Source organism: Silurus meridionalis, chromosome 25, assembly GCF_014805685.1.
Source record: "Silurus meridionalis isolate SWU-2019-XX chromosome 25, ASM1480568v1, whole genome shotgun sequence".
Classification (NCBI taxonomy): Eukaryota; Metazoa; Chordata; class Actinopteri; order Siluriformes; family Siluridae; genus Silurus; species Silurus meridionalis.
The window spans coordinates 16,527,501-16,555,000 of NC_060908.1; the positions used below are offsets into that span (position 1 = coordinate 16,527,501).

General features: G+C 42.7%; 4 protein-coding genes across 12 annotated transcripts in view; 3 read left to right on the forward strand and 1 right to left on the reverse strand.

Annotated features, from left to right (window-relative positions):
- The window catches only part of LOC124378934 (transcriptional regulator ATRX-like), an 18,717-nt gene extending 16,320 nt beyond the window's left edge, over positions 1–2,397 (forward strand). Inside the window, exons 30-36 of one of the 2 annotated variants that reach the window (XM_046838787.1) lie at positions 1–48; positions 397–564; positions 945–1,097; positions 1,197–1,250; positions 1,324–1,395; positions 1,534–1,662; positions 1,845–2,397. The exon at positions 1–48 is cut by the window's left edge and continues 130 nt beyond it. In XM_046838787.1, the coding sequence (XP_046694743.1) occupies positions 1–48; positions 397–564; positions 945–1,097; positions 1,197–1,250; positions 1,324–1,395; positions 1,534–1,662; positions 1,845–1,997 (777 nt within the window). In that variant the 3' untranslated portion in view covers positions 1,998–2,397. The remainder of the gene's footprint in view (positions 49–396; positions 565–944; positions 1,098–1,196; positions 1,251–1,323; positions 1,396–1,533; positions 1,663–1,844) is intronic. The other variant, XM_046838789.1, reaches the window with a different exon arrangement.
- Positions 2,398–2,492: 95 nt separating this feature from the next.
- On the reverse strand, positions 2,493–12,565 carry uprt (uracil phosphoribosyltransferase (FUR1) homolog (S. cerevisiae)). 6 transcript variants are annotated; one of them, XM_046838799.1, is made up of 8 exons: positions 12,558–12,565; positions 6,212–6,495; positions 5,596–5,638; positions 5,268–5,337; positions 5,097–5,159; positions 4,759–4,920; positions 3,575–3,673; positions 2,493–3,495 (listed from the first exon to the last, which is right to left on the reverse strand). In XM_046838799.1, the coding sequence occupies exons 2-8, from the start codon at positions 6,478–6,480 to the stop codon at positions 3,389–3,391; spliced, it is 813 nt and encodes a 270-aa protein (XP_046694755.1). In that variant the 5' UTR covers positions 6,481–6,495; positions 12,558–12,565; the 3' UTR covers positions 2,493–3,388. The 6 variants fall into 6 exon arrangements, with proteins under 6 accessions (XP_046694755.1, XP_046694754.1, XP_046694750.1 ...); XM_046838798.1 differs by lacking the exon at positions 12,558–12,565 and adding an exon at positions 6,602–6,738; XM_046838794.1 differs by lacking the exon at positions 12,558–12,565 and adding an exon at positions 6,596–6,726.
- On the forward strand, positions 8,702–23,390 carry nexmifa (neurite extension and migration factor a). The gene is made up of 3 exons (XM_046838790.1): positions 8,702–9,335; positions 14,855–14,976; positions 16,933–23,390. The coding sequence occupies exons 2-3, from the start codon at positions 14,904–14,906 to the stop codon at positions 20,568–20,570; spliced, it is 3,711 nt and encodes a 1,236-aa protein (XP_046694746.1). The 5' UTR covers positions 8,702–9,335; positions 14,855–14,903; the 3' UTR covers positions 20,571–23,390.
- A 706-nt stretch (positions 23,391–24,096) lies between these two features.
- prps1a (phosphoribosyl pyrophosphate synthetase 1A) overlaps positions 24,097–27,500 on the forward strand; it is a 10,594-nt gene continuing 7,190 nt past the window's right edge. For 2 of the 3 annotated variants that reach the window (XM_046839366.1, XM_046839364.1), the window contains exons 1-2: positions 26,605–26,689; positions 26,805–26,955. In XM_046839366.1, coding sequence (XP_046695322.1) covers positions 26,834–26,955 — 122 coding nt within the window. In that variant the 5' untranslated portion in view covers positions 26,605–26,689; positions 26,805–26,833. Of the gene's footprint in view, positions 24,149–26,604; positions 26,690–26,804; positions 26,956–27,500 lie in introns of those variants that run through there. The other variant, XM_046839365.1, reaches the window with a different exon arrangement.

The window sequence follows — 27,500 nt, forward strand, 5'->3', positions numbered from 1 at the left end:
CGCTTCGGCCAGAAAAAAGCAGTGTACATCTACCGCTTCCTAGCACAGGTACACACACACACACACACACACACACACACACACACACACACACACACACACACACAGGGATCAGGATTTAACAGCACATTAGGATAAAGGATCAGGATTTGGCAGGGTGTGAGGACTGTACATTATAATGAAGGATCAGGATTTGGCAGGGTGTAAGGACTACATTATAATGAAGGATCAGGATTTGGCAGGGTGTGAGGACTGTACATTATAATGAAGGATCAGGATTTGGCAGGGTGTGAGGACAGTATTTACACCCTGTCTTGTCCTCTTTTTGCAGAGGTTAGAGAACTTATAAGCCAATAAATAAAATCAGTGATATTGATGATGACACTATACCCTCAGGGAACGATGGAGCAGAAGATATACGAGCGTCAGGTGGCGAAACAGTCTCTGTCGTCTCGTGTGGTGGACCAGCAGCAGATCCAGCGCCACTTCACACAAAGCCAACTGAGGGAGCTGTACCACTTCCAACCTGACCCTTGTGTCCAAAAACACATTGTGGAGCCTGCGGTACACACGCACACACACTCACACACTCACTCACTCACACACACTCACTTACGATTTTTTTTTATCTTTAATGTTCCAAAAAACACAATTGTACAAAGTATCTATAATTCTTGAGTCTTGATACTACATTAGCCCCACCCCCTGACTTTACAAATGAATACTGTGCACCTTAGAAGGCGGAGTTTGTGGGAAAGGGGGTGGGGTCAATATTTTCAATGGGATTGCAGTTCATCTCAAAGCCAGCAGGGGGCTCAAAACATCACACTTGCCTCACATTACGTTCACTTGAATTATTAGTAATACGTTTTGTGTGTGTGTGTGTGTGTGTGTGTGTGTGTGTGTGTGTGTGTGTGTGTGTGTGCGTGCGTGCGTGTGTGTAGGATAAGGTGCTGGCGGTGCTCCTGCAGTGCTGTGGGGAGGCCATAGTGTCGTTCCATGAACATGATTCACTGTTGGGTCACAGGGTGGAAGAGGAGCTCAGCATGGAGGAGAGGAAGGAGGCATGGGAGGAGTACAAGCTTGAGGAGACCCGTGTACGTATACACACACACACACACTGCTATCTTCTGTGTCTGTTCGTCTGATTGATTTTTCTGATTGATCGATTTTTTTCTCTCTTCGTTCAATCTCAGGTCTCTGCCCAAGATTCAGGAGAACTGTGGAGGAAGAGCAACCAAGAGCTGAAGGTAGCTTTTGTGTGTGTGTGTGGGTTTGTGGGCATAAATATATGATGATTTTGTGTTGCTCCTGTATAATCAGGCGATGTTAGAGAGCGGTCGTATGGATCCACAGAAAGCTTCACAGAACATCAAACCCAAATGCTTGGAAGTGGTGAGTGTGTGTTGGGTAAAATAATCACGTCTCCTTTATTGGACATCATTATGCCATGTGTGTAATTGTATAGTGTTATTGAGTTTGTGTGTGTGTGTGTGTGTGTGTGTGTGTGTGTGTGTGTGTGTGTGTGTGTAGATGAAACTTGACCCTATGATGGACAGAGAGAAGCTGAAGCAGAAAGCTGTTCGGACTTATGAGAGGTTTAAAAAAGACACACAAGGCAGGGTTGAGATTTGCCAGCGGCAGGTCTTTAGTCAGCAGAAGGTACACACACACACACACACACACACACGTACGTTACGAAAAAGTACTGAAAGGCTCTTGTTCTGGTTATAGGCCCTATAGTGCACCATATAGTAGCTCTCTCTGTCTCCCTGTTCTCTTTTTCACACACCTCTCTCCTGTGTTCTTTCTCTATCTTCAACCCCCCTATTTTTTTTCCCTAGCAGATTTTGGAGAACAGGGCGGGGCTCAGCAGCAGCGCTCCACCCTCAGTGTCTGTCAGTTCAGCATATGAAGCAGGAGGATCCTCCTCAGCCCCGCCCACTCCACTAGTCCAGAGCAGCCAATCGAACGGCTCCGTCAATCAGCCACAGTGAGAGTATTCTTCTCATGAGAGGAGATCAGAGATAAGTTTACACTGGAGCTCCCGTAGAGCTGAATACAACTACAGCAACTACCATGACAACAGCATCGCTACGGAGCAGCACGCTAGCATGCTAGTTCAGCCTGTGTGCTAGTGTTATAAATTCTTACGGGTGTGTTTTCTTCCCCATCCTGGTTTTTTTTTACCTGTTCATTACTTGATTCTACTTTTCTACATATTAATGTTGTTCATAAATTATGGTTTCTGCTATAATTTAATTGGCCAGAAAGATAAAACCAAAGATGTTATATAACGTTGTGTGTGTGTGTGTGTGTGTGTAAGTGTTTACACGGGTCACTACTGAAGAGAAATAATTTATGAAACACTAATAAAGATTCTGCTTTCTGATTAGATCCATGTGTGTATGTGGGGCATCACTAAATGCCCACAATCTTCATGTTTCTGATCGGACCTCACACAACATCTGATGGGAAAAAACACACGACTCTTCAGTACAAAATATTTTAATTTTTTTGATATATAATAGATTTAGTCATAGCACTGATTCAGCAGAACACAGAGGAATAATCCAGTGGCTGAGTGAGCGTAAGTGTGAGCGTTCCAAGCGGGAATGTGTCCTCTGAGCTCCGGAAACCTGCAGAACCTCGGGTTCCGAGCCCCGACCCACACGTGCGTGAACTGGACCAACCTGAGAGCGAAGCCGAATTTATAATCACATGGCCTGTTTTTTTTTTTTTTAAAGCCCCGCCCAATTCCGATTCATCAGACGATTTGACTCGAGCTTTTATCGTCTTTCCCGGTGATGTTCCTGGATGTGGGCGGGGCTTCTGAGGTGATTGATGGATCTGCAAAATATATAGAAATTCAAGTATGGTGTATTTGCTATGTTTGGTATACAGACTGTGGTCTAAAGTAACAGCGCTCGGAGACAATTCCACTGGTGAAAGGCGTAAAGAAAAACAACTCCATTTAGGTGAAGGATGTCAAAAATATTTCTCATGGACGTCTCATGATTTCTCAACTCAGCGCTGGATTACGGAGTGTATCGTATCGAGTCGTAGCATGTTTTTCGCAAAGCTACATCACAACCGTGTCACTGCACCATTTTAGCATTAAAAGAGGCATGTCCATAGTAAATACAGGGCGGGGCACCAGATTGACCCTGTGCTCATGTGCTCTGGCAGCAGAAGCTCCGCCCACACATTGTCCAGGCTGTGTAGAGTTCGGGATATGAGAAGGAACACTGAGAGAATACTAAACATAAACGTTTCAGGAACACTGGAAATGGACCAATTGGAAATGTTACAATACTTCTGCAGCTGGATGAATCATGATAGGTCAAAACGGTGTGTGTGTGGGTGTGTGTGTGTGTGTGTGTGTCAGTCAGTCTGTGCCAAAGTATCTCTGGCCGAAGTGTGTTGGAGCGACAGCATGAACCTCCGTTGTCAGGATTGTGATGTCAGGAAACTCATTCACTATGGACCTCGCACCTACACACAAACACACTGTAGTTATGACAACAATCCATACACATTTATATTCAAAAGTTTGTGTGTGTTTGTGTGTCACCATGTGGTGTGGAGAAAAGACTCAGCAGTATGATGTGTTTGGCTTGGAGGCCATGTTCCTTTAGTACCCTCACCGCTTCAATCACAGTGTTCCCCGTACCTGAGAACACACACACATACACACACACACACACCATGTAGTAAACATGACATATAGCCGTGGAAATCATAAGAGAAATAACATCTCAGGTCACTTCCTGTTTCCACAATTATCGGGCTTAGTTAAATACTACCCAAGGTTCATTACTACCTGATCACATCTGATCACTGGCTTTCAATACTACCCGATGATGTCTAATCACTAGGTTCAATACTATCCGATGATGTCTAATCACTAGGTTCAATACTACCCGATGATGTCTAATCACTAGGTTCAATACTATCCGATGATGTCTAATCACTAGGTTCAATACTACCCGATGATGTCTAATCACTAGGTTCAATACTACCCGATGATGTCTAATCACTAGGTTCAATACTACCCGATGATGTCTAATCACTAGGTTCAATACTACCCGATGATGTCTAATCACTAGGTTCAATACTACCCGATGATGTCTAATCACTAGGTTCAATACTACCCGATGATGTCTAATCACTAGGTTCAATACTACCCGATGATGTCTAATCACTAGGTTCAATACTATCCGATGATGTCTAATCACTAGGTTCAATACTACCCGATGATGTCTAATCACTAGGTTCAATACTACCCGATGATGTCTAATCACTAGGTTCAATACTATCCGATGATGTCTAATCACTAGGTTCAATACTACCCGATGATGTCTAATCACTAGGTTCAATACTACCCGATGATGTCTAATCACTAGGTTCAATATTATCCGATGATGTCTAATCACTAGGTTCAATACTACCCGATGATATCTAATCACCAGGTTCAATACTACCCAATGTCTAATCACCAGGTTTAATACTACCTGATGATGTCTAATCACTAAATTTTAATACTACCCGATGATGTCTAATCACTAGGTTCAGTACTACCCGATCAAATCCGATCACTGGCTTTTAATACTACCATGTAACTGGGTTTCAATACTACCTGATGTCTGATCACTGGGTCCAGTACTACCTTATCATGACCTGTAACTCAGCACTACCTGATCACATCTGATCTCTGGATTAGATTCTGACTGATGATCTCGGAGTGTAAACACTCACTCAGTATGGGGTACATTAGCAGCACCTTCCTGCGGCTGATGTCAGGAGGAAACTTGGCGTAGAAAACTTTGGCTTTCTGAGTTTCTTCATCACTCTGGATGAGAATCTTCCCGATGCGGATTGACCTACAGCAGTCTCGCAGACCCTGCTCCATCGCCTCGCCTACGTGAGCGCGCACACACACACACACACACACAGTCAGTCTGATGTAATTAACTGAAACTTCTGAGGAACTCAGCATTATTCAGTATGCAGCTCCTGACTTTTAAATCAGATTTAGTGTGTGTGTGTGTGTGTGTGTGTGTGTGTGTGTGTGTGTGAGAGAGAGACTAACTCACCACTGCGCATGATGCTCACACCACAGTTTCCCTTCTCGAACTTCACTCCCTCATACTTGTGACCTAAACACAAGCACATAAATATTACACAAATAATCACAATATATTGAATATGCAATAATGTGTGTGTGTGTGTGTGTGTGTGTGTGTTAGACATGGTGGTGTGTTTACCTGTGGGTGTGATCACAGTGCACTCGCTGTACGGAAGCTGATTGAGTCCCTCTTCTACCACCAATCTTATCTACACACACAAAGCAGCCAATCACATCCATGCTCCCGGTCAGCTGATATCATCCCACCCAATCAGAAACATGCTGCTTTTGTGGTTTTGATTATAGCACATGCTAGAAACGTTACTGTTCATTGGCAGATTGTTTTTATTATGTTTTGAAATTAAAATTTTGGAGTAAATGTGAGTAGTGATGTCATCTAACTGAACTTAAGCCCCGCCTCCTCATTGATTGGTTGTAATTACATGTTAATAAGTGACAGTTCTTACCAATCTGTCAGCAGAAAACACAAAATCACCTCGACTGGTGGACCTGAGACAGAGTGAGACAGAGGGAGACAGAGGGGGACAGAGTGAGACAAAGTGAGACAGAGTGAGACAACGCAGTGTCCATTTAAAAAAGAGGAAAAGTTTCACTAATTCACGTGTGAATATTTAACATTTAAATGAGTGGCAGGGGTTTTTTTTTTTGTTTTTTTTTAAGAAGAAGAATCTGGTTGATGAAGGTGTTGTGAATTAATGCACAAAAAAAAGTCGTAAGAATGTAATTATTAATTAAAAGAGTCGATTGAAAGAACTGATAAAAGACGCAAGAATTATTGAGAAGAATTGATCAAAAAGGACAAAAGAATGTCTTAATATCGTTATCCACACGGTATCGGTATCATCAGATCGCGATCACGATTGATCGATATCGGTGTCTCGCGCAGCCTCCAGTTCCTTCCGGTATGAGTGGAGGCTCAGCAATCATCTCCAGTAAACACTGTGTGTGTGTGTGTGTGTGTGTGTGTGTGTGTGTGTCCGGCCTCACGTCTCACGCGCCCTGTCCCTGCCGGAATTGGGTTTATTATTGCTGAAAACGCGGGGGGCGCGCGCGCGGACTCACTTGTCCCGGATGATGGTCTGCAGCTCGCGTATCTGGTCGTTTAGAGGCAGAAGTTTGAGTTGAGGTCCGATCTGTTTGGCCGCGTCACTACCGGAGGTGTCCTCATTACCGTGATCACACACCGGTTCTCCTACTGCTTCTCCACGTGCTGAAGTAGCGCTCGTGCTGACGCTTCCGTCGCTTCTCTCCGCGAACCGGACCTGCTTGGCCGCGTGCTCTAGCTCGCGCTTCTCGGTGTTCAACACCTGCTTCTGGTTCTGACACGGCATTCCGTTCTCCAGACGCTGCGTTTCCATAGGAACCAACCGCAAAATAGATATTTAAAAAAATATATACAACAAAAAAATATATAAATATATAATATAAACAGCTATAAACACACACACACACTGGGCTTCAATCAGACGGAAACCGAGCGGCGCGCGCTGACGGGATCGAGCTTCCGGAGATGCGGCTCGCGCTCCTTGCCGATTGTCTTAACTCGCCATGTCCCACGCACGAGCCCCGCGAGTGACGTATTCATTTTCAGGAACCAAAACACATCGACGGGATGTGACGTCACTGCGGGGAGAAGTTCTGATTGGATGATGCGCTGACAGGAGGAGGCGGGACTACAATACGACTGAAACAATATCATCGTAATATAATGATCATATTACAGTGTAATAATATTATAATAATATTAATAATAACACACCGTTTATTTATTATCCAAACTCAATGTCCAGTCAACAAATCAAAAGTTTCAGATATTCCATCTTCACCTGACCTGATTGATGTGACCAATGAGAAAAGAGCCCTTCACTGGAGTGACCAATGAAAAAAGAGCTGATGTTACCAAGAAGAAAGAGCTCCTCGCTGATCCCTGGCCAGTCAGAAAACAGTTGTTATTAATGTGACCAGTTATCAGAGAGATCTGTTCATTTCTTCCAATAAGAGGAAAGCTCTCTCTGTATAACCAATAACAAGAGAGATCTAATGTGGCCAATGAGAAGAGAGCTGTTTATAAATGTGACCAATGAGAGGAGAATTATTTTTAATCTGACCAATTAGAGAAGAACTCATGGACATATTAGAGCCAAAAAGTGCAGTTTAGACCAATGAGAAGACAGATGATTAGGCAACCGACCAATCAGGAGAGAGCAGCTTTTGCCAGAAGGTCCTTCTGTTTTTATTTGAATGTCCAAAACAAAAAGCACATTTCCCCCAAAAAGATATTGAGTGTTCTCCAGTTCCACAGCCCACCTGCTTTAGTTTGTCTCTTGTTCTGCTGGTTTTGCTTTATGATCTTGTTGTAGGACACGTATATTCAGTAGGCCCTTTTCATTTCTCTATCTTTGTTCCCTCTTCTAACAAATCATGTGCGATACAAACTTTTGGATCCAACAAGACTGTGATCTGTGATTAATTATCCTAACAGGTCTGATGCTGGGTGGAACCTGAGGCTCTCTGGCTGTGGCTTGTTCTCAGAAGTAGAGCACTGGTGTTCCAGCACATGGGTGCAAGACCCTGAAATCATCAACGCAACCATGATGTAGTCGAGGAAACACAGAGCGGGTTCTCTAAACTGTAAGAGCTCAGAGACAGCAAGGTGCTCTGGGGATTTCAGTTTCCTCCTGAGGGTCTGACTGTAACCGCTTTCTATATTTATACACTTTATAACAGAACTCATCACAGCGCTGGAGAACTCTCTGATCTGATTGGTCTGGAGAACAAGATAATAACATACTGTGATGCTCGTTATAGGTCCTCATGAATTTTATTACCTTTAAATAAATGATTCTATTTTATTTTATATTTATTAGGGGATTTTTGTTTTTATTTTTACTTTTTGATATTTTAGATTAAAATAAAATAGTTATATGTTTCGTTTTATTTTATTATATTTTATTTTCATTCATATTTTATACAAACAGAATTCTTTATGTTTTTATACACGATATTTTAACTCCTGTGGAAACTTCAGCTTTTTGTTCTTGTTTCCATGTGAAATCTTCTTCCTATTCATCTTAGGTTTATTTATTTTTTCTGTTATTAATGTTATTAATGTAACATTTATTGCTTGTAAATTATGCGTTCAATTAATTACATTGCATTTAAATCCAACTAAAGGGTCATGGTTATTATTTTATACTTTTAATATTACAATTTAAAAGTAAATTGTAATTAAAATGAATAGTATGTTAATGTTATGATTTTATCATTCACTTGTTTTATTTTAGTATTATTTTTAATGTATTATTTATTAATTAATCATTTTAATAAATAATAATTATATATACGATTGCTACTTATATTAATAATAATATTATTTTTATATAATAATGATAATAATAATAATAATAATAATAATAATAATAAACAAAAAAGAATAATAATTATTATTCAAGGAAATTGATTCCTTTTGGGCGAAGAGTTGTGTGCGCATGCTCAGTTCAATGCACCTGCTCCACAGAACGGCGCGTCCCCGACGGCCCGAGCGCGCCATCGTGGAAAGAAATCTGTGGGCGCGCTCTTTATGGCAAGTCTCAAAAGAAAGGGGGTGGGGGTGGGTGCGAGCAGCAGCACGTGAACGCGCCGTATTTGTCGGAGACGGACGGGGTGCAGCTGGAAGAAAAAAAACACGCGCTCGCTCGCGCGCGCACGCTACTCCTCTCCCTCGTTCTCTCCGTTCTCGCGCGCGCGCTCGAGCGCGTACGTCGAAGGAAAGCGGTGCGGCGGCGACGGAGGGGGGAGAGCGCGCGAGGCAGCAGCTGCGTCATGACGGTGACACCGCCCGCGCACCGTTAGGGGCAAAAAAAAAAAAAGGAAAAGAGAGAACGGTGGAGCATGGCGCGCGACTCGGGAACCTTTTGTTCGTTTGTCCGGAAACCCTGGAGCGCGACGGGAATAAGGATGGAGCGGTAGGGGGGCCAAGACCAGGCGCGATTAACGCGCGCGTCCACCTGCTGCTACACACACACACACACACACACACACCGGGGGGATACGGTCAGCGCTTGAGAGAGAGAGACCCCCGTGGGGAAAGGATGAAGATGCTCACACGCTAATCGCAGGGGAAGGAAGAAGGAGGAAGAAGACGCGCGTATAACGGGCGGACGGAGGAAAACCCCGAGACAGGAAGGTGAGCGCGTGCGCGCGTGTGTGTATGTATGCGCGCGTGTGTGATTGTGCGTGCGTGTGCGCGCGCGTTCGATGCGGCGGTGAGCGGTTTTCAGCTGGGCCGCTGTGGCGCGCGCGTCAAAGAGCTGCAATGGGGGGATAAAGAGAAAGGTGGGGGTGTGCGTGCGTGTGTGCGTTCGTGCGTGTGCGTATGTGTGTGTGTGTGTGTGTGTCAGCTGTCATCTTGATGAAGCCATAATTCACAGGTGTGTGTGTATATGTGTGTGTTTGCGTGCGTGTGCGCTTGTGTGTACATGTGTGTGTGTGTGTGTGTGTGTGTGTGTGTGTGCCGGGGAAACGCTATGAAACGGTATAGAAAAACAATGCGTGTTCAATGAATACGCATTGGCAAACACGGTGCGCATACGCACGCTCGCGCACACACACACGTTTGTGAAGGGATGGAGGCTGGTGAGACGCACCCCTGTTAGACCCGCGCTGCACAACGAGCATCACGTGCCGTTCGGTGTCAACCGTTTTGTGTATATGTATCGTTCAAACGAGTGTGTGTGTGTGTGTGTGTGTGTGTGTGTGTGTGCAACATTACTGGCCGACCCTTTGCGGCATGAGGAGGACCAGGACGGCTGTGCACGTTAGGACACTAGCTGTAGCTGTAGCAGTATCACAGCACGAGCTCTGGATCAGTGCGTCAGAACTCTGAATCTGAAGACATTTGGACGTCATCATTGTTTTCCACCTTCAGACCAGCGTTTCCTTCACCAGGTCCCACCATAGCCAGGCTGTAAAGCGAATGTAAACATCAGACTGGGGGACGCCCTGGTGAGCCCAGTGTCCTTATAACCCAGGTTTAAATCACACAGGACACCATGTGAGCATCATTAGAGGAAAAAGCCATGCGGACGCTCAGACTGAAAATCAGAACGCTGGTCTCAGAAGTCCACAGTGTTTAATCAGTAGCTAAAACAGAAACGCCAAATCCACCGCCTTTCTAAAAACGTGCTAGCTGTCCCCTCATGATGTCCATAATACGTTTCAGCGTAGGTTTTAAATCGCCCAGACGCAGAAGGTGTCCTGCTCTACCGTTCAACCCAAAAAAGACTTTATTGTGTTTCAGTAAGTGGATATGGACCGTGTGCTGTAATGTTTAGAACGTTACACTTTAGCTTGATGTAGTATTTTATTACACTATATGGACAAAACGTATTTGAGGCACCTGATTTTCCCGCCAGGGGAAAGAGCTCAGTTTTATTTCTTAGGCTTCTGATCAGAAGGTTGTGAGTTCAGATCCCACCACCACTAGCTGCCACTCCAAGGCCCTTGAGTACGGCCCTTAATGTTCAGTTGTATAAATAAGACAATTGTAAGTTGCTCTAAAAAGGCGTCTTCCAAATGCTGTAAATGTAAACGTGGTTCTTCTGCAAAATCTTCTTACAAACTTGGAGGTACACGATTGTTAGGACGCATTTGGATGCAGAAGCATGGAATTCTCCCTTCACTTGAACTTGGAGACGCAAAACTGTTTTAGCACGACAATGTCCCTGTGCACAAAGCCAGCTCCGTGAAGATCTGCTTTCCATGAGGATGTTGGATTGGAGTGAAAGATCTCCTGCTATTGATCTCCAACATTATTGAACGCTGACTGCACCCCAGGTCTTCTCACCTCACCTACATCAACACCTGACGTTACCTGTGGCTGAATGAATCTCCACAAAAAATCTAGAGGAACATTTTCCCAGAAGAGTGGAGATTATTATAACAACAAATGGAGACTCAGTGTGGAATTGAATGCTCGAAAAGAAGCACATAGCAACCTTCTGACCAGGTGTCCACACACATTTTGTCCATGTAGATCATTTCTTTCTCTAGTTGTGTAAATTATGACCTGGAGGACGGTGGAGTGGAAGAAGCGACTCAGTGATCTGAAAGAGTTTATATTTGAAGGTGTGTTAGTAGGCCAATGGGACGTTGGGGATTGTGGGATAGCCCTGATCTTAAAGGAGCAGTTCAGCAAAATGAAAGCAAAGCGCTTGCAATTTCTACTTTCTCCAAAACACAGTCAGCCAGAAAGTGTGTGGTGTCTGAAGTTTGCTTTCACAGTCGGATTGGTCAGGAGGTGTTAGGAGTAATTCTCCATATCGGTTCTCTGTTCACAGGAATATGTAAATAGACAGATTATTGCTGTGTGTGTGTGTGTGTGTGTGTGTGTGTGTGTGTATTTAATTTCACATCATAGGAAGGAGTCTCCAGTGTCAACTCTTTGTTACAGTCAGAGATGAAGCTGTAACCAGGAAGATTTCCGACATCTTCAAGACAGAGGAGTTTACGACACCGAACCGTTTAAAAACGCTCATGTCCCTGTTCTGCTCGTGTGCAAATCGCAAGACACTTTGCCATGCGTCATTTGTGGAATTTGGCAGATGAACTGATCCAAAGCGACTTTTATTTACAGTGTTTCATTCTTCAAACTTAGCAGCTATGGGGTTAAGGGCCTTGCTCAAGGGCCCAGAAAGGAACGTTTGGTGTGGCTGGGATTTGAACTAATGACCTTCCCATCCACAGTTCAATGCTTTAAACACTGAGTTTATAGTAAACAAGTAAATAAACATTGAGTAAATAGTTGTTGTGGAACGAGTGCTATAGAGGAAAGTGTTCAAACTCTGGGTGGTAGGAAAAAACCTCTTCATCACACCATCCTGAGGGTTGATCCTTTTATTAAACCACCACCACACCCTGGGTTTTATTTTCTAAGTTTCTAAGTGAGTTGTGCATGTTTCTGTGGACAGGATGCATTTGGTCTTCGCTGGAGTTTAATCACTAGTGTGTGAGATGCAGAGCTGATTCAGTGGATGAATGGATAGACAGATGGATGAATGGATGATGGATGGACAGTTGATGGATGGATGGATGGATGATAGATGGACGGATGATGGATGGATGATTTATGGACGGATAATGGATGGACGGATGATAGATGGATGATGGATGGACGGACGGACGGACAGATGGATGGACTGATGATGGATGATGGATGGACGGATGATGGATGGATGGATGATGGATGGACGGATGATGGATGGACGGATGATGGATAGGTGATCTGATGGCTGAACTTAAGTTTGAACAGACCAAGTTTGATCTCTGATCTGATTACAGTCCAACTCATACTAATCTGTTTTTACCTCCTCTTTCTCACTGCCTTTCACACACACACACACACACACACACACACACACACACGTGCTCACAGTGTAGTGTAGAGTTGAGTTGTGTTGTGTTGTGGTGGGGTGGGGTGCGTGCTGCTGTCACAGTGCGGCTCGTCTTAATTGTGAGAAATGCAGTAGGTGGGCAGATGCAGCGACATTTACACAAAGGTAGAGAACATCTCACTCTCTCCTCACTGACTCTCTCTTGCTATCCCATAATCCTGCTGTCTGGCTCTTGCGGCTAGGTGTTGAAGCTGGATAAATATTAATCTCGTTTTTTTAATAACAGCCCTTTGCAGACGGTTTCTTCTTCCAGCTGCCTTGGTTCACCCCGAGCTCAGTGCTGTGTCGAGGGAACGTCATGAACTGCATCTCCATACGTGATCCCACAGTTTCATGTCTGAATAATGTTTCTGTAACTCAGGTTGTGTTTAGGTGGAAAAACGGGGTCTGACAGGGACATACACTCCAGCTCTTTTAATAGAATTGGAGATTGCATAGGCCACACCTCTTTTTGGCACTGAAAGGGGCATATTCTTTAGCACTGACATGGGCAAGGCCACGCCTCTTTTAAGAGAATTTATAACGATGTAGGTCTTATATTTTTCAAGAAGACCTACAGGGATATATTCTCCACCTCTTTCATTAGGACTGACATGATCTCAGGCCCCACCTATTTTCGGATGATTTATGGGGACATAGGCTTCACCTCTTTTTATTAGGACTCACAGGGACATGCACCCCACCTTATACGTGACTTATAAGGACATGCGCCCCACCTTATACGTGACTTATAAGGACATGCGCCCCACCTTATACCTGACTTATAAGGACATGCGCCCCACCTTATACGTGACTTATAAGGACATGCGCCCCACCTTATACGTGACTTATAAGGACGAGTCCCACCTTATACGTGACTTATAAGGACATGCGTCCCACCTTATACGTGACTTATAAGGACATGCGCCCCACCTTATACGTGACTTATATACGCCCACCACTTTTATTATAACTTAAAGGAACATTACCTGCACCTATTTTATAATAACATTTTGGGAAACACGCCCTTCTCCTTTCACAATTATTATAGAGACATTTTTTTTTAGACTGACAGGAACATACATCCCACCTCTGTCAGGAAGACTTATAGGAACATAGGTCCCACTTCTTGTATTAGAACTGGTGGGCTCACATAGACCATGACCACTTCACCAGGACTAACACAGCCTTGTTCACTGGAAGTTTTGATGTAAGATCTGTAGTGTATCTGTCAGTCCAAAGTTAAAGCATGTGGCCTCAAAGCTATCACTTATCTTTTAATTAAAACGAAATGGAAATTTTCACGATACTGAATCACAGTGACATTCTTTCACTTCGAAGCAGTTTTTATAGGCATTTTATGAAACTGTTTGTGGCTTCAAAATAGAGCTGTAAAGACGCTCTGAAATCAAAACAGACAATTATCCTTGTTATCTTGTGTCCTTGGTTAGATGATTCATCCGCTCTAATCACTTAAAGCACATGTTGATTACGTATCGAGATCCGCATCGCAGCAGAAGAACAAATACATGTGTAAGTGCATCGTTCAAACATAAGCAGTGTGTTTTATAAATTTGTCAACAAATTTCTTATTTGTAATGCAGTTTAAAATAAAACGAGCAGTAATGAGCAGTCCTGGATCATTACTGATTGGGAAAAACAACGCTTTAGCATCATGCCTGCTTCCTTTGAATTGTAAACACGTGCATATTAAATGATGAACAATGTGATTGTAAATCAGAATTTTCCCCGTGTTGCTGTTTTGGTTTTGGAAATTAAGAAACATTATTGATTGGTCATTGGTGATGGTATCGGTTGCTATTATTTCGCCAAATAAAAAAGCACAAAACACATTAACCAGCAACGCTTTCTAACCTTTTTAAGGTAGCAGAAGATCTCCAGATCCCACACGTACAAACCTTCACTTAATTTCCACAGCGTTTTAAACAAACTCTTCCTTTTTGCAGCCGTCTGCTGCATCATAGAGCAGTACATGCAGAGGACAGAGTGATGTAATATAGCACAACTCTCAGTAACACTGTGTGTGAGAGAAATAGGGAGGGGAGGAAAACAGATTAATGTGGGTACACAGAGGAAAATGAAAGTAAAGAGAGGTGAGAGTTGTGTGGATTTTTCTGATGAGCCGGCTTCTTGTGTTACTGCTTAAATAGGTTGGTTTTTTAAGGAGAACAAATATGTTTTGGCATTTCTCACACTGGCTGTGTGTGTGTGTGTGTGTGTGTGTGTGTGTGTGTGTGTGTGTGTGTCTTCACAGGTCAAACAGTAAGAATGACGTTTGTGCAGTGCAGACTTTCTCCAGATTGATGGATGTGCTACAGGAGTCGCGATTCGCAGGGCATGAGCGCTGCCCTAGTCCTCCTAATGCCACCGACCACGGTATACAACAAACACATCATTACTGCATAGGATCTCTTGATTCATCGATTCAGGCAGTTATATATACATATACATACTTTATAGTTTATACATTACAGTACGGTAAATTGCTCTGATTTGCTAAACCATGTTAAATTATTAACAAATTACAGAATACTACTGCGTACTGATCACCATTCATTAAGACTCCTTGGTGGGCTAGGCCAGTGGTCCCCAACCCCCGGGCTGCAAACCGGCACCGGTCCGTGGGTCAATTGTTACCGGGCCGCACATAAAGAATACATAACTTACATTATTACTGTTTCATTTATGATCTGATTCTGAACAATGTTTTAGTTTTGGAAAATGACCGGATTTTCTCCTCCACATCTGTCTATGACTCACTCTTGATGCAGGTCATGATGCCTCTGTCACATGTCTTACCTCCATCCACTACCTTCTTAAAGGGGCTCCGGCTGCTAACACATAATACATTACCGCTAAATTCAAACCCCCAAGTCGTTGGTCGTTATGGTCGTATTATTTTATTTTGTTGTATTTATCCACCACACCTTAAAGGTGAAAATATTGTCCGACATTAATACTGTCCGGGACGCAAAAAAGTTCGGGGACCACTAGGCTATGTCTCGGCTTACGATATTTTCAAGTTACGATCAGAAAGCATCTCCATCGTAGTTGTGGAGTACCTGTACATGCCATCCATGCAATTGCCAGTATATAGTCTCCACCTTGTTTGTATTAGGTCAGATGGGCACATATAGGCCATGACTTCTTCCTAAGTACTAATATCATGCCTTCTTTAATTTTTTTGCCAAGTGACAGTGTTCCCTCAAATCTAACCACTAAAATGACAGTTATATTGTCTGCTTGCCTCCATTTTCAACCTGCCATGTACCTCCACCCTGAGGTGACATTTCCTATCCACCCAAAAGCTTCAGAATATTAAGGATTACAATTTGATTGGCTCGCCAGATATTCACATCTATGAAGTATGTCATTCTAATGGGAAAGCAAGTTTGGACGAACTTTAACGAAACTAAATCTAAAGACCAGCAGAAATTAAATGAGAACATTTGAATGATAATAAACAAGCACCTGTTTCTCCAATGTCATATGCCAAGTGGAAAACACTGCCAATTGTTTCAAACTCAATACAGGTTTAAAAACCCGAACTCCCCAATGATTCTGTCATGTGACCAACAACTGAGGACCACCTAAGAGGCTTCACATGGGCACTTTAATTAACACTAATAGATCGTATTATGCTTATTGTGCAAATGATTCAGCGGTTGGTCATTTGCAACATCTGGCAAAAACGTTCCTTTCCTGTTAGGACAGGTATTTATTGAGTACAAATAACCTGCTCTGTAGCAAAAGCTCAAAAGCTGCTATGCAAGTACAAATCTCCTTTCTTCCCTCATTTATTGGGATAAGTAGGGACTTAAATTTTCACTCTAAAGTGTCTGTAATTAGGACTATTTACTATCTACTCCAGCAGAGTCTGACATCACGCTGATGTTTTCCACTTTATTATCACACTTTAGATTCTGTTATTTCCTTATTTAATAACCCAGTCATGTAATATTTTTTGCAGTGCTCTCAGATGAATTAGCATCTAGCCTAGCAGAGAGAGAGAGAGAGAGAGAGTGAGGACTGTGTTAGGAGCATCAGATTTCATTAAAACTGCATTCTAATTTTAATTACTTGAATGATTTAGTATCCAAATGTATTTAAATATTAATTATCCTATAAAATTACCCTGACGCATTAGCAGTACCGCTACACTGTGCGCTCGGTTCGTATAATAGTGCTAAAAGATAAAGGTTTTTCCTATGCAATCTCATTCCATTTTCAAATCTAGCTTTCAGATACCCTTTTTGGTGTTCAGGAACAAGGCATAGCTAACATCAAATTGCATTAAACCTGACATAAGCTTTTCTCAATTATTTTTTCTAGACTCGCATGATCATCTCTCTGACAAGTCGCATGTTCTGACGCACTGTGACTCCACCGAGCCTTCTCTTCTTTCTCCACCCACTCTGGATTCCTCCAGTCAGACAGCCGAAGTTCCCTTCAGTGTGGCAGACCTGCACGATGAGTCTGTCTCCAAAGCCACCTCTCTCTCCTCCCTCTCTTCATTCTCTTCTCTCTCTTCGCTCTCCTCCCTCACTTGCTCCAAGCCCTTGAGTCCTTGGTCCATGCCTCAGAGCTGTGACAGGCCACCCCTTTCCAGCATGGATTCTGGGGGAGCAGACTGCATAAGCTGTCTACTTCCAAAGAACCAATCATGCGAGTCCGTTCTTGGATTAACTTCAGATTTCCAGTCCTGCCCTTCCTCAAACATCAGCATGCAGTGTCTCAGCTCTGTCGCCAGTACGGGCCGATATGGTGACCAAGTGCTATCTGATCAGCTCCTCAGTGGTCCCCCCCTTCCACCCGGAATTAATGAAAATGCAGAAGAAGGCAAGTCATTGCGGGAAAGCGAATCAGATGACGATCCCACCTCTAGGAGTATATACGAGAGCTTGGGGGAGGAGGCTCAAGACTGGAGCTGCCTGGAGTCCCTTATCAGCGAGAGCCGAATGGAACTATTAGATTTGTGCTCTCGCAGTGAGCTGGCAGTCAATTTGTTCTGTGAGGAAGATGTGGAAAACTACATGTTCCAGGATGAAGAGTCAAATCTGGGTACTGATGTCTGTTCGCTCAAAATTCGCTACGAGTCCTACCCGGATGTGGCACAAGAACGGACTGAGGTCCCCCTTCAAGACGAATCTCAACTAGGCTTTTTCCCCACTCTTCCTTGTAGCAGGACAGAAAGCTTGCAAGACAAGGCAGATCAATCAAGTGAGGACAAGATAGAGGCCCCCACAACCCCCAACAGCAATTTCCTTTTTGACCTCAGTAACTCACCAGAGGATTCTGGTGAGTTCAGTGATGACAGCTACTGCACGGGCTCATCTCCTGACACCTGGCAAGCCCAGCAACCCCATGGGCAACTGTCCAGGGAGAATTCTAGTTCCTCTAGCCAGCTTAGCTACCGTCTTCGTGCCAAGAGGAAGGTTGCATTCAGAGAAGACTACCTATACGATGTGGACTCCATAGAGAGTGAAAGGAATGCAGAAAAGCGCAAGAAGCTGTCAGTTGGACCTAAGAAAGAGTGGGACGATGAGTGGTGCCCAAAGAAGCGGCGCCGGTCATGTCGGAAGGAGCCACCGGTCATCATTAAATACATCATTATAAACCGCTTTAAAGGTGAGAAGCACATGCAGGTGAAGTTAAGTAGAGTGGAACCTTCAGTCTCTGTTGTAAATCTGAATCCAGATACCTTACTGCACTATGAAAAACTGGCACCTCTGAAGGCCTACTGGCAGAAGAAGGAAAAGGAACAGCAAGAGCAGAACTCCTTAGCAGCTGCAGACAAAACCAAACGCCTCAATGGCTGCAAAAGGCCTCCGAGCTCTACCCCTAAACGCAAACAAAGGCGCGCAAGACTCAGGATTCAGCGGGTCCCTGCTGTAGAGACTCCAATCCCCAGCCAAACTGCTGCTACCTTGTGTAACAATCAACAAGAAATGGCTGACTCAGTGAAAAGCACAGAAGACCTACAAGGGGCTGCAACACACGATGCCTTGGACAAAGTAGAGACAGGTAAAACTACACACCCAGCCAGGGCTAAGAGCAGGACTCAAGAGAGAGAGGAGAGGAGGAAACTAGACAAAACAGTAAAGATAAAGAAATTCAAAAGTGAAGCCAGGCTGAGGGCTAAAAAGCTACAGGAAGCACAGATAGAGGAAAATGTCACTGCCTCTGAACTTACAGAGTTAAGTTCTTGTTTACCTGAAAACCTTAGTGACTCTTTGGAAAGTAATCTTCTCACAAATGAGACCTCGGCTGAAAAATGCACTTTGACTCCCACTGCCCCTGGGACTAATGAGAACGTGGACCTCTTGCCTGGTGGATATCTACAGACACTTCTGGAAGCTTCTGTTTCCTCCAGCAGTACCAATGGGACATATTTTTCTACAGACCAGCAGCAGACAGGGTTGCTATCAGTTGCAGACCCACTGCAACCAGTTCAGACTTGTGTTCTCTCCCCTCCCTCAGAATCTGAGCTCCCACAGTCACCCCAGCCTCTCAATCACATCCCACACCAAACACCATTCCCTGAAACAGACCACCCTGAGCAAAGCTACTCTGTCAAGTGGCCTTCTCAACCCACAGTTGAGCAGCTTGCATTTTCCCCTGACATTCCAACTCAGTCCCCAGTTATGCCATCAGGCTTTCCCAGGCCAATGCCTGTACTAGCAGGAGAAGGCACAACAGTGACAGGGTATAGCCAGGTACCACTGGGTACCTGCAGGATGGCATTTGAAGAACCACTTTTGCCAGAGCCCCATTCGGATACAGATTATGGGCGCAGTCCGGTGGGTTCACGAGCTGAAAACGGCATGGGCCGACTTGTCAGCTTTAACTCCCTGGGATCTCTTTCTGCAGCTTCAAGCAACTATAGTTCTCTTAGCCTAAGAGATAATGAAAGAGAAAGAGAGGAGGAGATGAGTGAGATCAGTGATGGTTTCCTTTCACACTGCAGCCCTCAGCTGGTTCTGCAGCAGAGTCTTGAGGAGATCACTCCACTTCGAGAGTCCACTGACTTGCTTGACATATCAAACTTCACCCCTGACAAGTTCCGGCATTCCTCCTTGTCTGAAATGTCCCCGCCTGACACACCAAGCCCCTCACCTCAGCTTCTAGGGAACTGTGGCAAAGGGGGAGGGTTTGTAGAAGCAGCAGGGGCTAATGTAAGGTGGAGCTGCAGCACTGTCCCACAAGTGGAGCAAGATGCTTCACAAAAGACACACCTCATACAAACCTTCACTGAGGAGGAGGATGACGAAGGGCTTCAAGGTCTTAAGAGGTCTAAAAAGAAGGGAGGAAAGAACGGACAAAGCACTAAAAAGACCAAAACTCCTAAGGCGGCTAAAGGTGAGAAGGTTAAGCTTCCAAAACAGGGTTCAAATTCTGCTAAGAAAATTAAGGCCTTATTAGAGGGCAAAGCAGCTAAATGTGACAGGAAATTAGATAGCGGCGCTCCTTCTCCAACCCCATCCCTGAACATGATAGGGGCTCAGGGGGACTGGCCGCATGCTGGTGCCCTATCAGATGATGATCAGGGTGAGTTCCAAGAACCGTCAAACATCCTGTCCAATATTGTCTCGGGCATGGCAGAGGTGCAACGCTTCATGCGGGCTTCTGTGGAACCACTTTGGGGGCCTTGTCTTTCTCCTGGCCAGCACACTCTCCAAAGCCAAACACTAAAAATACTTGGTAGCAGTGCTGACCTTAAGAAACGGGGTAGTGCATCAGGGGCAAGTAAGGGGAAGAAAGGGACAGGTGGCAAGACCTCATCAAAACTTCTTGCACCGGGCTTCTTCCCTCCTATCGGTTTGGATTGCCTTCCACTTCCTCATCGACCTGCTCACAAAAAGATGTACCGGCACAAGAGCACCACAAAGTTTGCCCGCGACGAAGTTTTATCGGGTAAAAGGGATATTAAAGGAGTTGCACTGGCAGCTTTGGTAGAGAAACAGAGGTAATATTTTCTCTTTACAAAGTACCCATGTCAATCCTTGTTTCTTCTCAAGTCTTACTGAGCCACCCCACACACTCACACACACACACACTCACACAAAATCCAGAGCTGCAAGGCACTGACTTTACCCAAAATCCTTTGCCTGCCCCACAGGAAAGTGGGTACACCCTGCATGACAGCCCTGCTAAGCTACCTACTGACTAAGTGGAGTCACTGTTTCACAGCTGCATCTATCTGCCATTTGCTGCTTTGTTGCATTTTTTAATCAATTTATTTCTTGATCATTTTTTTTTTAAATAAGACAATGCCTTGAAAGCCACCTACTCTGGTGTGTAGTATTAATGTAGGGGGGTTGTTTTCTTTTCTCATCACAGGTCAAACGCTATAAGTGTTTAATCCGTGTGCAAACACTGTTGTTTAAAACATCACCTTGCAAAATGGTTGCCTTCTGTTGTTTAGGGGTCAAAGGTTTTTTTCTTCTCATTAAGAATTTTCCAGTGTTACTGTGCCAACCATTCGGGAATATGGATTCAGAAAACTCCACGGGTAGCGCATAATTAGGGGAGGACATCAAACTTTTGTATAAGGCGTTTGTGTCTTAATGTAATAGTTGTCTTTAGTATTACGTTTATTTACGGTTCGAGTATTGAGGGTTCGGTCACCGGTGCCATAGGCTGACCCGAGTCCTCTCTGCCAGTATCGAAATGCTGTTGTACAGGAACATATGCACTATTTACAAAATAAGATTATATCAAACATGTTTAAAAATGAACGTGCCAAAATATGAACAATTATGTGTACAGAACATTTTTATCGACATAATAAATATTTGCTGTTTTTTAATGTGGTGGTGGCTGTGGGAATGTATGTGTGCGGTGCCGGGGTGGGTTGGAGAATCATTTCGGATTTTACTGTTGTTACATATGCAGACATCGGTCCGTGGAGTATTCTGTACAATCGGGGAGAACCATATCATAATTTTTCTTTTTCTGATTGTTCTGTTCAATATGACCTGCAGGTTCGCGAAGAAAGAAGAGTTGTAACATTGTTGTAACTACGCATGTGCCAAATCGAAATTATTTAACGATTTATCACAATTAATTCTTTTTTTTTTCAACGTCATGAATGATGTGACTTGGTGTCTGTTTCCGCCTGTTTTCATAAGGCAGCGGAGAATTCGTATTTAGGAAATTAAAGCCAAAAGATTTATGCTAGCTAGAAGGGAGGACTTGATTTACTATAACTCAATACTTTATCACAGTTCACAGTACAAATCACAGAGTGCAGTGCCAATAAAACACAATGGTATAAACAAGAAAACCACACTGAAATAATATAATTAATAATTCAAATTTATTATGATATTTATTGTCACTTGTTTGCTAGCAAGTAACCTATTACACCTACTCGTAGGTGCTACTTTAACTAGGTATATAAAAATAAGCTATAAATCATCATCTAGTCAAAAACGATCAATGGAACATAGTTCGTTCAGAGAGTTCTTTTTGAGGACATTAAAAGAGTACTTCAATGCTGCATTAAGGCTAAAGAGTACTTTTACTTAATATTAGCACATACCTAATTCTTCATGACCTTCTAAGTGATGTGTAGGGCCAAACTTTTGCCCCAAGATGGGTTAAATATTCGAGCATGTGCAGATGGAACTGGACTAGCAGCACCATAAATCAGTACAGATCATTAAAAAGGGTGATTTTTTTCCCCTCGTATTTCCTTTTCATGAAGATCGCGTTCCCTAATAGACTCGAATAAACTCCATCACGTTTGAGTTTTTCCGACTAAACAGGACCAAATGTTTTTCTTTTTGTGTTTGCTCGCGATATGCATGCATAACCATGATATTCAAGCTACGTTGTGCATGCGGATGCCCTTATTTAGCATCTTATTTTGTTTTAATTTTATCCTCTTGCGATGTTTCAGTGTTATTTAATGTTTACAAAAAAATTATAATAATAAATTAATGCTAGTTCCCCGGCATTCCCTACCATTCATACCCCCCCAATGTTTATTTAATTTATATTTATTTATTTTTTGGGATCAGGGACTTACACAGAATTCCCACTTAAAGAAATGTATGGAACACTTTGAAAAATAATGCATCCACGTGCCATATTTACGAATGTATTACACCTTCATGTATTTTTTTTATTTTGCAAAACAAATTTTTTTCATCCTGTATTTAAAGAAAAATCCTGTTTGTACCATCTGGTATCTTTTTCCAGGAGGATTATTAAACTTCTTGATGTAAGGGGGAAAACATTTAACAACCTGTATATTTTTCATCGTGCCAATTTGTAACATATTTTCTAAGTGTATATTTTTCTTAGAAAGTGCTGTGAGGTTTGTTTCTTGATGTGGCTTCTGTCCTTATTGCCTCCCGAGGCAGTGAAAAAGGTCACTGAATTATCATGGGATTTTTTTTTGTCTTAAAGCCAAAAATTGTGAAAGACGAAAAAAGAAAATCCTGTGGTAAAAGAGAGAAAAAAAAAAAGCTGTGGCTTTGTTGAGTTTTTTTGTTATTGGACCAATCTTATTGTGAGAGTGTTGTGCTCTAGTAAATCAATTACTGATTTAAAAAATAAAAATAAATAATTCATGAAAACAGACAGCTAATTAATGATGACACTAATTTGTGATTTAATCTCTGTTTTATAGATTTTAATGTAAATTATTCTAGTATTTTGTTTCTGTTGTATCCGTTTCAAAGGTTTAAATATTTGTGAACCAGCCTGTATGGTGAAAAATGTAATATTGGTAACTGGAGTTTTGTAATCATGTTTATGGAATAAATATAAATTTAAAAATATTTATATCTATGTCTGCATGGATTCTTGTTTTTCCAATCTGAAATGTTTTCAACATATGTCTGTTTTCATCAGATTCCTGTTCTAAGTTATTGCAAAACATGTTTACATACAAACTAATTTCTATTTTTATAAAATGATATGATAACAGATCAATAGTGTCAGGACGATTTATTTCATGATTTGATTTGTGCTTTATGATATGAGTCCACAGAGCAGCGCCCTCTACTGACCATGGTGACCAAGAAGATGAGCAGCCACCTGGTGTGGAAAAAAGACCTCCAGGTGAAATGTCAAATGAACACAGTTGGAGGGGCATACATTATCTCTTCTTTCTTCTGTCGTTAACTGGGCGGGGCATACACTCCTCTCCTTCATCTAGTTTTTTAAGTGGGCGGGGCATACACTCTCCTTCTAGTTTTTAAGTGGGCGGGGCATACACTCCTCTCCTTTTTCTGTCTTCAACTGGGCATACACTCTTCTCCTTCTGTTTTTAAGTGGGCGGGCCAATCACTCTTCTGTCTTTAACTGGGAAGAGCATACTCTCCTCTCTCTGCAGTTTTTAAGTGGGAGGGGCATACACTTCTCTTCTGTCTCTAAGTGGGAGGGGCATACACCTCTCTCCTTCATTTCTTTTGTCTAAGTGGGAGGGGCATACATTCTCTTCTCTCACATCTCGTCCAAATGGGAGATCAACCGTTTCCATGTGTGCAGTGTGTGAGAGGAGCTTCACTCATCAGAGCCACCTCTGTCATCAAGGGTGAGAAGCCGGGTTAATGGACATGTGCAGAGGAGGAACATGGGGTATATCAGTAGGAGAATGCTGAGGATGGAGCCACCAGGAAGGAGGAAAAGAGGAAGACCAAGAAGAAGGTTTATGGATGTGGTGAGGGAAGACATGCAGGAAGTTGGGTTGAAAGAGGCAGATGTAGAGGACAGGGGGTATGGAGACGGATGATCCGCTGTGGCGCCCCCTAATGGGAGAAGCCAAAAGAAGAAGAAGAAGATTCAAGAGTGAAATTATTTTTCTATAGAATGTGGTGTGGAGGTTCTTTAGTGTTTTAGCAGGACTGGGAGTTGGTGTGTGAGAGTGTGTGTGTGTGAGCAGCAGGTCATCGTCCTGGTCTTCTACAATTCCAATTAAACACTTTCACGGCTGCACACAGTCTGTCATGTTTATTGCTTATCTGAGATTAGTGACCAGCAGAAAGCCGACATGCCGCATGGCTGAATGTGATTAGTGAAGGACCGCCTTATTTACAGTGTGTGTGTGTGTGTGTGTGTGTGTGTGTGTGTGTGTGTGTGTGTGCATGCAAGATGTCAGATTAGGGTTAGGGCTTCATTCACACCAGCAACGCCAACAACCGAGAAGTTCAACTCATTTCTATCATTAAGTACAAACACACAGCACGCTGAAGTGTAAGAAGTTCATTAATGTTTGGGGAAATCCGACTTTATCACATTTTTCCCAAACTTTTACCACAAACTCAGAGGTACAGAACTGTTTCGAACGTCTTAGGATGCAGTAGCATGAAATTTACCCCTCACTTGAACTAGGCAACCAAATTTGTTCCCTGTGCCATTGTGCTCAAAGATCTCCTGCTATAGAGCTCCAACCCTACTGAACACCTTTGGGATGAATGTGAACACTGACTGCACCCCAGGAACCTCCTCACCTTCTCACCTACATCACTGCCTAACTTTACCAAGACCCTTTAGCTGAATGAGGATGTATTTGGATTATGATTATTATAAACAGTTTGCTACAGTGTGTTTAGGAACATCATTTGCATGAACAGTTCTGCATGTAAGCGTCCATCACTGAACTGTACACCGCAACAATGATGGACCTGTAATGAATGGAGATTCAGCGTTTTTGAGGAAGAGGATGAGTTCTCTTTTAATTCTGGTTCCTTTAAGGGTTTCTTCCTTATGGCATCTCGGGGAGTTTTTCCTTCACCCCAGTCACCACTGGCTCACTCATTAGAGATAATACGAAGTACAAATACTTTATTACTAAAAATAAGTAGATTTTTTAAACATCAGTAGTTTACTTCACTAACAACTTTTTACTTTCACTTATTACATTATTTAGGAGTCAGTGATGAGAGCATGCCTGAGAACAGAGACATTCCTGATCACCTGATCATCATCTTCTCTCTGCTTGTGTTCTATATGGTGGATCTTCAGCCTGAATACATTCATTAGAAAACAACATTTACATTTGTTTATATTAAAATATTAATATGTGAGGTTCAGTTTCCAGTGTGACACTAAAACATGTAATAATAATCACTACTTCTTACTGAAGAACTCAAACTTTTTTACTTTCACTTGAGTAAAAAAGTGATCGCTCTGGATCTTTCTGGATCTTTCTGGATCGCTCTGGATCGCTCTGGATCTTTTTGGATCGCTCTGGATCGCTCTGGATCGCTCTGGATAAGGGCGTCTGCTAAATGCCATAAATGTAAATTAGTGACAGGTCGTTTATAAGCAGTTCGCTATTTTGAACGAGTCTTTAATGGACACACATGAGCAAAGCAACGCAAAATCTCTGTAGGTTATGTACAGGAAACAGAATTCAGTAGTTCATCTCTCGACTCTTCTAGACCATCGTTCTTTTGTCACGTGACTCTTATAGACACTATGCAGTGCATTTGACAGGAAACAGAATTGAGTAGATCATCTCGTGAGTCCTCTGGTTCAAGTAGTTCGTTCTTTTATCATGTGACTCCTGTACATGCTATGAAGGTGATTACAGGATTAAAGAAACGGAATGAACTAAATGACTGAAAAACACAAGTCATTAAAATGATCCGATCTTCCCATCACTAATATCAATATAAATATACTGTGGTCTTTATGTTTGACTTAAAAAAAAATAATATTAATAATAATTTATAATAATAATAATAATAATATTAAAATCAAATATTACATAATAAACTTTAATGAAGAAAAAACACCTAAAAAACCCCTAAAAGTTGAGTGAATTTGTGAAATCAGTGACGTTGTTGTAATATGCAAATGCTGTGAATATGTAATAAGCTGCTGATTAGCATAGCGCGCACTATTTTTTAGTTATGTTAATTGTTAGTTGTTAAAAGGAAAATGCGTCTTTGTTTATAGGAATAAACAAGATTTTATTATTATTTATTTATTCATTATTATTCATTTATTTTTATTTTTATCATTATTCTTATTATTCCCGCGAAGCCTTGCTGTTTCCATGGTGACCTGCGGCCCAATCAGCGCGCAGGGGTGAGTGTGGGCGTGGCTTCCCCCTGTAGTGTCATTGCGAGTGAGTGCTGATCTCAGTTCTGTTTTCCTCTCCCTTCTTTCAGTCTCAGAATCTTCCTCAGTTTCGTGGCGTTTTTTATTTTAATTTGTTCTTCTTCTTGGCGTGTCTCTCTCAGGCACCATTGAGCCCCCGGAGCAGCCGAGAATGCCGAACATCAAGATTTTCAGCGGCAGTTCGCATCCAGACTTATCTCAGAAGATAGCAGATCGCTTGGGACTGGAGCTGGGCAAAGTGGTGACCAAGAAGTTCAGCAACCAGGAGACGTGGTGAGAGTTGGAGACACATTTCCTATTTATTTTGGTCAAAACGTTTTGTAGTTTCCTGAGGTGAACGCATGTAAAAGGCTCGTGACCTACAGGACTACATTACCCAGAATTCCTTTCCCTGCGTGTATATTAAAAAACACCGTTAAAAACCGTCATAATTCAAACCTCGTTTCTATTCCCTGGAACACGCGCCGCGCGCACGAACTTCGCTCTCCCTTCTGCGCATGCGCCGTCAATTTCCATAGCATGTATATCATTATAAAGCAGGTTTTCCTTTTAATATTAGAATTAGAACGCACTAAACTGTACCTTCCGTGTCCTCATAAAACCTGGAACTCTATAGTGTGTATTTACATTAATAAGATTTTAAAACGCCATTGAAAGGCACCAGTGTGCACTTTTTACCAACATAAACAGGATGTACCATTAAAAGTACAGGGGAGAAGGTTCATGCTGGTGCCTGTGTTCAGTGTTCAGTAGTGAAATACATCCACAAATACATTGCTACACCTTTATCTATCTATCTATCTATCTATCTATCTATC

What these genes read in the sequence shown, in the direction of transcription:
- uprt (XM_046838793.1), bottom strand. Translation starts at nt 6,507, where the DNA reads ATGGAAACGCAGCGTCTGGAGAACGGAATGCCGTGTCAGAACCAGAAG. An exon ending in TGTTTTCTGCTGACAGATTG is followed by an intron (nt 5,338 to 5,595) that starts GTAAGAACTGTC and finishes TTGTGTGTGTAG; the next exon opens with ATAAGATTGGTGGTAGAAGA. An exon ending in GCTAATGTACCCCATACTGA is followed by an intron (nt 3,674 to 4,758) that starts GTGAGTGTTTAC and finishes GTGTGTTCTCAG; the next exon opens with GTACGGGGAACACTGTGATT.
- nexmifa (XM_046838790.1), top strand. Translation starts at nt 14,904, where the DNA reads ATGGATGTGCTACAGGAGTCGCGATTCGCAGGGCATGAGCGCTGCCCT. An exon ending in TCCTAATGCCACCGACCACG is followed by an intron (nt 14,977 to 16,932) that starts GTATACAACAAA and finishes TATTTTTTCTAG; the next exon opens with ACTCGCATGATCATCTCTCT.